The sequence below is a fragment of the Cyphomyrmex costatus genome, unplaced genomic scaffold, assembly GCF_001594065.2.
Source record: "Cyphomyrmex costatus isolate MS0001 unplaced genomic scaffold, Ccosl1.0 scaffold116, whole genome shotgun sequence".
NCBI lineage: Eukaryota > Metazoa > Arthropoda > Insecta > Hymenoptera > Formicidae > Cyphomyrmex > Cyphomyrmex costatus.
This window is the reverse complement of record NW_017275130.1, coordinates 1,036,093-1,049,328: the sequence shown is the minus strand read 5'-3', so window position 1 is coordinate 1,049,328 and position 13,236 is coordinate 1,036,093. Positions and strand designations below refer to the sequence as shown.

Sequence of the window (13,236 nt, the reverse complement as noted above, 5' to 3'; positions counted from 1 at the left end):
AGAGAGAGAGAGAGAGAGAGAGAGAGAGAGAGAGAGAGAGAGAGAGAGAGAGAGAGAGTCTCTTCTTGTATGAGGAGAGATTCTCGAGAATACGCAACACACGTAACGAGCTGCAAGCTGCGCTGCGGCATAGCGTTACTCTCGATGTTGTTACGTGCGAAGCGTGTGTAATGCATTCTGTCGCGTGAAGCAACGCGTTATACGCGTGCGCCCGCTTATGCATGAGCCGCACGGTACACATGATTGCATCAAAACGGTCCCGTTTTACGTTGAAACTGCCACTTTTCCTTCATTACTGGGTATCTTTTGAATTTGCAAAATATTCAGTGTTCACTGTGTTATTTTCTACGTAGAGAAAATTTTTCGGTCAATTTCAAATATATTTTATTTTAATAAAAATCTAATTGAACACAACATCAAATATCATCATACAACAAATTAAAGGTGCTACAAAAAATTTTATATTTTAACAATCAGTTTAAATTTTCAACAAAATTAATGATATAATTGAATTACAGACTCTTATATGTTCCAAAAACAATTACAAAAAATTAAGTAAAATATACAAAGCTATGAAGAGTCAACGATGTTAACAGAGCGCAATTTACGATAGGTATAGATATCGTTATACATCGTTATATACAGACATATTGACGATGAAATTTGATTAATGCGATTTATTGTGATGTAATTGATTTTATATCTTTGTCGACCAACTGAGACATACTCAATTATTCATATTCATGTGCATACTTTCACTTGAAGAAGTGATGGTCTTACCTCAGGTTGGTGGATGTATTCTATATTATTGCGGGACAACATCATTCTTTACAACCTTGAGTATTTTTTAATTTGTAATTTGTCCGCTGATGATGATCCGAAACTAAGGATTGAAACATTCGACATTGTATCTAGGTTTTAGATTTTAAGATAAAATATAAATTATGCTCTGTTAACAGCGTTGACTCTTCATAGCTTTGTATGTTTTACTTAATTTTTTACTTAATTTTTTGTAAAATTGTTTTCAACACAAAATTATTTTGATGGTCCAAAAAAAATATTTCTAAATCTATATCCAGCTAAATTGTAGATTTCACAACAAAATTGTTCTTTTTGTATGTATTATATTTATATATTGTATAAACTGCAATAAAAATATTTTATACTTGTATAGTTTTCAACAGTTTAATTCTTTTATCAGAAAATATTAGAGAACTACGATAGTACACAGAATATAGTCAACAAATAATAGCATCGTAGATAAGATAAACTAAGAAGAGAAGACTTCGATTTTTATACGTGCGGCTAACTTTTTAACGGAGTTAATTTTTTAATAAAGTCGTGCGGTCGCGATATTATCCCGAGTACCTCTTTCAAGTAGTTAATTTAGTCTGTCCTGTAGTTTTTCTTTTATATATATTTCTTTATACCGCAGATAAATTAACGACGATAAATTTTATACCAAGGATTATCATTAAAAATTGACAAGGAAAGGGTATTGCTTATCAAAGTTAATCTTAGAAGACGTCAGATTGGATAAACAAAACAATGAAAAAAAGGCTGTTTATTAAAATTTTTACGGAGTCTTCGTTAAAAAATAACCGAGTAGATAGCTCATCAATTTTATCGAGAAGTTACGTCATTCTGATTCCGATAATTTCTGCGACTTTCTATATTTTCTTTTACTAAAACTTTTAAGTCCAGCGTTTCATCAAATTTTATTGTTTAATGCTGTACACTGATTAAATATCCTTTTTCTTCCTATTTAATCACTCAGCTTTATTAAGCATATACGGAGAGATTTGCTAAAAGTTTAACTAGATACAGATCTGAAAATAATTTTATTGGACTATTAAAATAATTATGTAGGATATTGTTAATTTTGCAAAAATGTCAAAACTATTTTCAGCATTACTCATGCTTGAAAGCCTTACATAATTATTTTGAAAGTCTAATAAGATTATTTTTAGATTTGAATCTAGCTAAATTTTTAGATATTTCAGCAAAATTAATCTTTGCTTGTATAAATTAAATTATATTATCAGCAGTAAACAGTATAAAATGTATTATATACACTCTGAAATACGTGATGTGCCAATGGTTTATAATCCGTGATCGTACAAATAAGACAAGAAGAAGAGAGGTAGAAACCTCATGCTGGACGGGTATACGACGCAAAACCATACAGAGGAAAATAAGAAAAGGACAAAAAACTCGCACGCGTATATCGCGAGGGATCGTGCATAAGGAATTCACGACGCAACATCGCGGTACGCATTGACGATTATGATGATATCACGCTGATCTGACTACTTTGCATAATAAGAGGTATCAAGTTGGCGAAAGACAGCCTGAAGAAGGGGGTTAGTAGGGAGGGTATAACGAGAAACGAGCTCGTACGCACGTGGAACGGAGGAAGACGTAGAGGGAGTCAAGATAAAGGGAGGTCTTGGTGATAGCACATACATGCAAATTTCGTCCTGCGAGAATTCCAATGCGGGAGGCAGGATTGTATCGGATAAGGCTACCGACTCCCAGGGCCAATATCAGTCGAACGACGGAAAGAGGGTTGCTGATGATCCAGGCAATGTATAGGGAGGGAATCGCGAGAAGAAAATAAACGGGACACGCGGGTTGGGTTTAATCGTGATAAGATACCCCGCCGTCCTTATCGCGATCGGCTACGCATGATAACGAAAATTGTCGCTCGCACACAAAACGTGGGACGTGAGTGCTCGCACAAAATGCGGTGTGAGATATATCTTTAACAGAAGCGTCATTTGGCAATTTAAAGTGAACAAAAACAAGGACAAAACTCTTTATTTAGGTTACGTTTACTCGGGTATACCTATGTGTCATTTTAGCCTTGCAGTTTACAGAATGTTAAACAAGGATAAAATGAAGTGAAGTTTTTGAACGCAGCCTTACCAAGGCAGGATCGAATGAATTTAATCGCGAACATGGTTACGAGCGACGACAAAAGACGCCATTCGATCATCGGCGATTTTTGGCATCAGTTCTTTCGTCTCCGTGAGTTCCTTTACAAGTAAGTTCGTTAGCGAAAACCGAAGACAAAAATTTCATTATAGACTCGGACGATAGACTGACTTATATAAGACGTGCACTCACCTCCTCATGCTCTTTGTGAAACCGCTCTTTCTTTCGCAGCGCCTCTTGAACTTTCAGCTGAAAAATGCAAGGGGATGGAAGCGTTCTTAAGTTTCGTTTAAAAAGGTTTTATCGGTGGTAAAGCGACTTCTTGCGAGAGTAACTTGGAGCATTTCAAGTGAATTCAAGAATCACGATTGTATGAGAGCAAGCCTAGTTTTTACTCAAGAAGTTTAACGGAAACTTATTATATATTATCCATCTTCACTTTTCAATAAAAAAAAATTTAAGAGTTATCTTGATATCGAAAAGATCAACAGACGAGTGTGAGTGTAAGTGAAATGCATAAAATATTAAAACTTATAACTTAAAAATATATTTAGTGGTTTTAAGCATCATTTTACAAAATATATAAATGAAATATGATTTACCCTGTGAATGGTTTCTTCGAAACTATTTGGTTGACCGCCGTTCATTTGTAGGTATCTCAGTCGATCGTAATCTCGAGGATCCACCATCGAACGAAGAATCGTATGTCCCATGTCCGGTCCGAGACCTAAACCGCTTTGCAAAACACTGTCAGGTGTGTCTACCTGTAAAAAAAAAATAAGTACAATTGAGATATTAAGATAAATGTAATTATTATAACAACGTAATTATCATTAATTAATTGAATATTGTCAAAGAGCACATTTATTATATTTGCTATATATTATTTTTTACACTACATTTTTTTGTTTAATCTTACAAAAGAAGATAGAAGATAAAAATATAAAATACACAGCGTAAGTCATATTTTTTAAAAATTATAGAATTTAAAACAAAATAAAAATTTATAAATAAAAAATATTACACATTAAAATTTTTTTTTTAGGAAAGTTGAAGCCATATTCTAATGTATTTTTCTTTTTTTTCCTATATATTCCCTTATCTTCCATTCGTTCATCTGTCTTCTCCTGTACAATACAACGTCACATAAATTACTTTTGTACGGAGAATTCAATTTATGCAAACGTCGTAAAATAATGAGAACTGTTGTAGTCATAGTCGAGACATTGATTACAAATGATCGTTTGTAGAGATCCTCGCAATAGTTTATTGCAATCGTCGTGGAAATGCGCCTTCGCGCGAATACATTTTTGTATGGAGGTGTAGCATTCCGTTTCATAGAGCGTCTCCTATTCTATAGAATGTCGAGCTCCTTAAAAGCGACTGCCATTTATTCTCGCGACGTTCCTCTGCCGCTAATGGGGCTCGTGCATAAGATATTCAGGGCGCGGCGAGGGTCGCCATGGAGATCGTCAATTTCTCGTTCTTCAGTCCCGCAGGAAGAGAGTGAAAGAAGAAGAGAAGAAAGAGAGGAAATACACGCCGTGTATTTTGGAAAAACGTAACGCGAGATTCTAATCGTGCGGGCGAAACGGGCGACGTTACGAGCGCTGCGTTAGTCGAATGATTAAGTAGAAGCCCGAGAGTTTCGTTCCCGCGGTAACTTGAAGACAAAGCCCTCAAAGTATTTACAAAGGACCACCTCTTCTACGAGATTAGCCTGAGTACAGAAATTCATCTCCCTTTCCTTACTATTTTAAGCGCTGTCTTCACTGTCGTCGTCGTTGTCGTCGACATCGTCGTCGTCGTCGTCGTCGTTTTCGTTATTACTGTAGCGTCGTCTTACACGAGTCATCATTGTAGAGAGAAACGGTTCACGATGAAAATTATCGCGTTGATACTCTGTAAATGCGGTCCACAGAAATTATTTCACACAGTATCTTCAAGACATTGTTACTGAAGTGGTACAGAGAGATAAGAGAAGATTTATTATATTTATAATATTGTTCCATTTTATATGGGTAGTATAGTATATTTCCGGTAAAGAAATGTGTTTTCAAAATTGAAATTGTGAAACGTCGTGATGTAATGTAAAGAATGGAATATTATTAAGTGCTGAAAGAATATTGCTACATATGTTGTCATATAGAATTTTAATAAACTGAAGTCTTTTCCTCAAAGATAACAATTTTTCATCATCTTTTATATAAAAATTCTTTATTTATGTATAAAATTATTTTTGAACAAAGATCAAGTTCTTCTTCATATTATATCTTTTTTTTCTTCTCTCTTAGAAGATTTAAGCATAAAACTACTCTCATAAAATTCATCAATTTGACAAAGTCTTAAAATGTCGAATTTCTGAATAAGTCACGTAAAAAGGTATTAATATGCTAATATAGGCGAACGCTCATAAACTAAAACGCTTCACGTATCTCGTTAAAAATTAATGAGTTATCGATTTTTATCGATGGTTAATAAAAAAACGTGATTAGAATATCGTGAATAATGAAACTCTGAGAAAAAGATACAAACTTAGTTTTACTTGCAACAAAACTATGCTAAATATAATATTTCAACTAGACAGTGCTCCCCATCTATTCCTATGACTATTATTTAAAAAGCCAATTATTCAATAATATTAACAATATATTTATTATACACAATTAGAATAAATTTAATTGTATTCTTTTGACATTTCTTTTTTCAATATAAGGAGTTAATATGAGAAGTTAACCTTTCTCCTCTAAGCTTTATCCTTTTATCCTCTGTAGCTCAAGTTTATATCCTTCATCGAATGAAGAAGCGTCCCGTTGTGAACAAATATCGACCCATCTCGCAGTAATCTCGATGCCTAAGGAAGAGAAAAAGCCGTGTTCTGCAGACACAACGTCGGGACGATTACCTTGCGGTGTGCGATTTAATTAAACCACGTGGTATTTATGTTAAACGGATTAGAACCGTTTGTTTGCGCTCGCAGACTGAGCTTCCTCCACGGTAGCGGCCATAGCATCCACTAAGCCTGAATAATACCTAGAGACAAGGCTGAGAATTTACGTCGCTCCCCTGTTTACCGGCGCGATGTTGACTTTTTCTTCTGAGCGAATGAGGAAGCGAAATAACCAAAGAAATCCCAAAACCCCGGAGATGCGTTTTAAACGCATCCCTTATCCGCGAATCTCTCACGAAGTATCTATATAATTTTCCGATATGACGATGTTATCGCAGATTATTGTCCTTTACAGTATGTCATGGGAGAAGAGTAATACAAAGAGATATCGTCATGTCTCTTTGTATTACAGTTATCTTCTCAGACAACACGCATGTGTCGATTTCGAACTTTTTGTTGTCTGGGTTAAAATTATACCGCAATGCTGTCCGCACCGCATAATCTATTACAATTTTATTGAATTTTTTTTATTTTCGCTCTATTATTTTTACTTAATAATAGCAAGATATATTTGTTTATTTGCATATAGAAAGAACGATTTTGTTGAAATACTTATCTATAAAATTGTAGGTAATCAGTAGATTTGAAAATAATTTTATTAAAACATTTAAATTATTTAACTAATTGTTTAATTTATGTAACGAGTGAAATAATGAGTTACTCTTCAATGAGTAACGGTAATAGTAACAAATTATTTTTCGAAAGTAAAAGTTTTAATCCTGGCGTTACCGTCTCATGAACAATTGTAACTTCGATATTAAATCATTATTACAAAAAAGAAACAGTAATAGTGTTACAAGTAATGGGTTACTTCCACAATCCTTGTAAATAATTATGTTACACAAATACTATATTTAAGGAAATTTATAGATAGGTATGATAATGTTGTAAAACATTCTAGCAACTAATTTAAGCGTTCTACATATAATTATTTTAATAGTTCAACAAAATTATTTTCAGATCTACATCTAGCTAAACTGCGTACTTCAAGAAAATCGTCCTATGCATATAAAATTTAAATATTTCAAAATAGTTTAAAAGAACGTTGAACATCGCAAAAAGTCGCGCGATCTCAACGGATATTGACGAATTCCCACGCTAATCACGCGCAACGAATACTCCATATAATAACGAGGAGATCCTATTGCACTTACATTCTTGCCTCATCGCGAGCTAAGGAGCACGCGTCGGTTTACAGATACAAATAGCAGTCGCTCCGAGAAACAATTTTGCCCATTCATCTACCATGGTAAGATCGACATGGTAATACATCTCGTCTGGAAATAAATGTTGCGATTGCGACTACGTGAACGTGCGTCTTGGTACGCTGCTGATTTCCATCAGTTAGCGTCCGACCCGTGCGACTCTGCTGGTCCTTCCGGTCCCCTTCCAGGACGACCAGTGTAGGGCGCGAAAGATTAAGCGATCGTTCTCCTTCGCCGTTACGTAAATCACAATAAACCCATCGCAGTCCACGCGGTCCGGAATAAATGGCGGAACGTACGGTGTGAGAGGAGATCCACTGGCTCGAGCGAAGGATGGTGTCCGAGGGGATGGACCGCTCGCGCGCGATCGAACGCGAAAGGAGCGAGGAGCAGTTAGAAGGCACGAGAGAAGAAAAGCGAGGAGAGGTGACGCGGGGGTGGAGAAGGGTCAAAGCGTGTATATTTTTAAGGCTAAGCAGTTAACTGGCCACCTGGGGCGGACTCTCCTTACAGGATCGGTTTATAGCCACTCTCAGTCAGCCGCGCCGTGCCGCCTACCGGTTAATTTATCCCAGCATTGTTATTGCCCCAACGCGGCCCCGGAGAAAGAAAAAGAGAGAAGGAGAGCTGCCGCACCTCCGCCGCACCGAGACAGATACACCGCCACGTAGCCTCGTGACAAACGCAATTAAACATCTCACGACTTCCTGCACCGAGAGAAACCTGTAATCTGGTCATCTAGCCAACTCCGTAGACTCCTACCGGGGAACGCCCTGCGGCACGGGATCGCCGTAACAGGCCGCCGGCAGTTGCATGGAATGCACCTTCGAGACCTTCGTTCGGCGCAACGACAGTGGTCGTTCCCGCCGGATCGAATTGGCGGGACTCATCCGGATCGCCTCCCTGTGCGACCCTTATCAAGATCCGAACCGATTTACGAACACGGTCGAGTAACGGCACTGGCGACGTTAAACTGCTACGATTTGTTTCTCGGTAATAACGCCGTTTCGCGCGAAACACGATAATCACGTTTCAGATGTTAGAGACGCAGACAACCGAATACCTACGGCGATTTACGTGGATCAGGATGCAAATTATGAATTTTTCTTAAATTGCAAGAAATATATACGTATACTATGAGACAGGCGCGCGGTTAAATTTATCTTCTCGAAAAATAAAAAAAAAAAAAAAAATACGCCGTTAACTAGCTTTTGTGTGTAATGTAACTTAACAAAACTTAACTTTTGTAAGAACTTCTCTAACTTTGTTAAAAAAGACTTTGTAAAAAGAATTAAATTTTTCGCCAAAAGTTTGCAGTCAACGTATACATATGCCGGAGATCTATTAATATAGTAATTATAACTTATAACATGCGAAACGCGATTATACAGCTTGCGATTTCGTGGACGGGGTAATATGCAATTTGCTCATCCGTCTGCTTGCCAGTGCTTGCCAGATCCTCTCGGATCGCCGGAGGACACGGTACCCGCGAATAAGGTTACTACTGGATTGAACTACGGAGCTGCATGTAGAATATCGTTTCCAAAGTTACGTGTAATGAACATGCATGTGTGCTTAATTAAAATAACTATAGATTACTAAAATAACTTGGTTATGAAAGTATATTACTACATGCATCGCCCAGCTTTTACAGGTAATCTAATGAATTAATATTAATCCAATGCTTTCTCCTATGTTACATATTAATATCAATTGAATTCTGATAAAAGTTTACTGCGTGAAATTTATTCGGCGCAATATCGAATATTTGTAAGTTGCCATAATGATTTTTTCTTTATTTATTTTAAAAATAAATAAGATATATAATATCTACAATTTTTTAAATAATATATTATAATATAATTTTATAAAATAAATTAATAATTTATTTTAAAATAATTTTATAAATTCTACAACTCCTCTTAATAAACATATATAATTTGGAAAAGATTGATAATTTTCCAACAGTTTTAAAGAATTATTTAGCAGTTCTATAGATATAATTGTTATTTTTTTCCCGAAGACATTCTCTGATCGACACGACAGATTCATATATTGATTCCGTTCGCAAATATTTTTAATTCGTGATGTGAAAAACCCTATCAATACACCTTCAACACTTTTTACTCCGCACACATGTCTAAATTTATTCTCAGCCAATGTCGGTCCTAATGGTGACGACCATCTCGATAAATAGACATGCATTGCAAAAGAGATCCAATTCTGTTTGGAATTCTACCCAAGTAGCGTTGGCGATAGCCCCAACTCTACGTACTCCGTATTGCAATACGACGTGACGGTGAATCCAGTTCTCGATTCCGGTCACGGGCGTAATCACGGCACTTAGGTAAAAGCGAACGCGAGGACGAAGTCGCCGCGGTGGCTGCGGAGAGAGAAAGAGAGACGTAACGGTCTACCTAGCGCGATATCAATGTGTACATACATACGCAAGCGAGAAGCTGGAGAACCTTCGTTGCGGGTACGTTGTGGTGGCCGCCGATGTTTGCTGTTTATCGATGGGACGAAGTGACTTCGGACACGTCGAAACCGCGGCGTGCTCCACCGCATAGACAGCGACCATTATCGGAGTAATTGAAATGTAAAACGTGCCGCGGCCGCAAATGCTTTTCTCGCGAGTGACCGCACATGCGTCGTTTTGGCACTGATCGAATGTCTATGATAGATGGAAGATAACCTTGTCTTATTAGCGTAACTTGTGAAAAGTTGTGAACTTTCGAATAAATATCGGGTGTCACTATAGAACTTCTCTCTGACCTCGTAACTGGACGCGTTGACCATCAAATGGTACATTCAGGTCACGAAAATGATGGTGCCAGTTAAACGAAATGAGATTGCCTTCTGTCCGCTGCGAAAATTGGCACTACAGAAAGGTTGTCGGCGAATAAAAGTAACTGAGAAAAAGTAAGAGCGAAACGTGTTTATCTTTTCCATGTTTTTTAGGAAAGGTGTATCGCGTAAAATAGTCTCACGTGGCCCAATATAGGAAAAACAGATCTTAATACTGTTTATAGATAAGTTATGTTTCTTTTATCGATCATTTGTTACATTAAAAAATATTCTGTTTAAATTAATTAAATTAAATTAAACAAAAGGTTTCAACAAGAATAACATTTTTGTAAGACCTAACAAAATTTTTGGTTAGCCTAACCAGAAATTCTGTTATCATGATGAGAAATTCTTGTTCTCATCAAAATGCTATTTTTGTTGAGTCCTTTTGTAAATTAGGTTTAGTCAAAATCGGAAATATCTTTTTATGTGTATCCTAATTTCAAATATATATTATACATAATTAATAAAATAATTATTCTTTCGTAAATTTTTACTCAAAATTTATTTATATTATTATTATAAATTATTTAAGTATATATTTTTTAAAATTACTCGCATCAATCAACTTGTGTTAATTAACTTATAAACATCCCTCAATTATACATGTATGTTTCGGTTATTTGTTTCGGATGAGATATCCCAGAACGGGATTGGTTACTCCGACAAGTATTGGAAATTGCGTACAATATCGCACATATCACGTGCCAGAAGATAAATGGAGCTTGCGGGAACTGCGCGGCAGTGAATCTTGGACAAGGTTTACGAACAGAGCGGCGCGGCACGAGATTATCTGGCGCATCGCAAAATCTACGGTGCATTATATAAATTTGGAACTATTCGATAAAATTCAATCCCGAGGCACATTCCGCGCAAAATATATCGCGCTGACAGTAGTGAACATATATATACTATATACGTACAGGTATATAAGTAACATACTCACACACACATATATACTATATATACATATATCTCAAATACGTATACAAATATATATATATAGATATATTTAATATATTTATATATATACATATAAATTGATAAAATATCGATTTTCTACATGTGAACCAGAGAGAGAGAGAGAGAGAGAGAGAGAGAAGTAGCATGTTATTTTATATTACGCAACATATAGAATTACTTTGAGCGAGTTCAGAAGCATAATCATGATACTTAACGAAAACTATGTTAGAAGGATGGAAAGCTGCGGTTATCTCGAAAAGTAGCGTTGACTGCAATAATATCATTGTACACATAGGAAAAGAGGTAAGCGGAGCTTGCAAGTAAGTACAAGGCTGGAGAGTGCCGCGGAAGTTACTATTTATGAGCTAGTCAGCGAGCAGCAGAAACTTCGGTTGTGCAGTACAAAACTCGACAAACTCGATATGAATGGTGATGATGCAGACGAAAAGATTTTTGATAATGTTAATAATGTGGATCGATAAGGAAAGATTTCTTTTTTACACGACTGACATTTAGCAAATGAAATTGAAACAATGTCTCATGAATACTTTACTCAAATATTCTTGACACCTACGCTATTATTCTCTAACGCAAACTTAACGCGACGACACGAACTCGGTTATCATTTGGAAGGGCGATATCTTTTACGAGCACTTTACAATATTAGTTTCATGCGGAAAGCTTCCCCAAAGTAGGCCTTGTAACGTGTGAGACATATCTGTGTCTCAGAAGTGAAAAGATTAACATCATGTATTTGGACACACGCTATATATTTCGCTCTAAAATAGAAGTTTCTAGTTTCACACAAGACTTGTATTACATATAACTTGGTAGAGGCATACATTTTTATGAATCATTATCATTATGTTGAAATTATCTTTAATAAAAATGTATTGAAATCTTAGATTTTTGTTGGAAAACAATACTAGTTAAAAATCGCTAATTCTAAATTGCCAAATCAAACATAACTGTAATGAATATAGTACACACAATCGTGCTTTAATTAGTTATACATGAATAAAAAAAGGGTTTATGTGAGGTTTCTTAAATTTGAAAAAAAAATGAATTATATACAGAAAAAATAGATAATGCCCGAAATTGTATACAATAAAAATTTAAAAATATTAAAAATAGTTAAGATTTTAAAAGTAAACACAAATTAATCGAAGTAAATGTCCTTAAAAAATATATTTTTATGCTATTAAAAAATCATTTGATAATAGAATTTATATATTATATATATAGATTTAAAAAGATATACATTAAAAAAAAATATTTTTTTCAAATTTCTTTGAAAATAATGTTAAAAAATTCATATAAAATTGTGTCAACAATTAATCAAGGAGGAGAGAGTTGCCAAATGCAAATCTATTTTTCACTGTATTTCCTATTTGTTACTGTTTTGTACGCAAATAAACATTAGAAATTGTAGCCCGAGGTTTCGGATTTATTATTATATGTTTAACTTTTCATCAATAACAATTAATTTGTTATAAGTTTTTTTGTAACATACTGCAAAAGATACGATTCAGGTAACTTATCGCCTAAATCGTATCTATACCTAGGTATTTTTATACATTTCTTTTGAAAGTATTGAATTTATGAATAAAATAATTAAAAATATAAGAGATTAATAAAAGAAATTATTAACTATTACCTAATAATTAATATATAATTTTAATAATTTATTAAAAGAAATCAAATATTTTATAATTATTAAAATAACAACAATGAAAAGACAAATAACGTAAAAATAAAAGATTAAAAATCAATATCAAATGTATCTAATTTTTTTAAAATGCCGCTAACGTCCATAAAACAAGACGTAGGCTATTATATTTTTGTCTATATTATTCACTTCTTATATATTTTATATTGTTGTATAAATTTTATATATTGTATAAATGTTGCCTGCATTAAATAATAATATAAAATATTGATGAGGTACGATTTATACGACCAGTACGCATTCAGCAACTCTCTTCTATATACAGTTCTGTACTGTTAATATAAATTAATACCTATAGCAATTTAGAACTCCTTTGATTCACAAAGCAGCTTCATGCGATTTATAATTTAAAGGAGAATTTATCCGTATTTCCCGTAAAATGAAAATAGGGTTAATGATGACGTCGCAAAGGTATCTTGCGGCAGGTACAGCAAGCGTGGTATACGTAGTTTCTGATTATACGTAATAAAGGCATACCTATGGTAGACAGAGAAATGATTCGTCGAAGCCTCGCTTGTGCGTGTACCTGTTTAAGCGCAGAAACGGGTCCTGCGAGATTCGCCTGATTATTCGGTCATTTGAATCTTAATGCTGATATTTGCGAG

At 34.9% G+C, this 13,236-nt stretch overlaps 1 protein-coding gene across 1 annotated transcript in view; it reads right to left on the bottom strand.

The window, feature by feature from the left end:
• The window catches only part of LOC108777795 (SAM and SH3 domain-containing protein 1), a 342,555-nt gene that overhangs the window by 13,646 nt on the left and 315,673 nt on the right, over nt 1-13,236 (bottom strand). Inside the window, exons 6-7 of the mRNA XM_018544762.1 lie at nt 3,540-3,701; nt 3,130-3,186 (exon numbers count right to left, since the gene is read on the bottom strand). Coding sequence (XP_018400264.1) covers nt 3,130-3,186; nt 3,540-3,701 — 219 coding nt within the window. The remainder of the gene's footprint in view (nt 1-3,129; nt 3,187-3,539; nt 3,702-13,236) is intronic.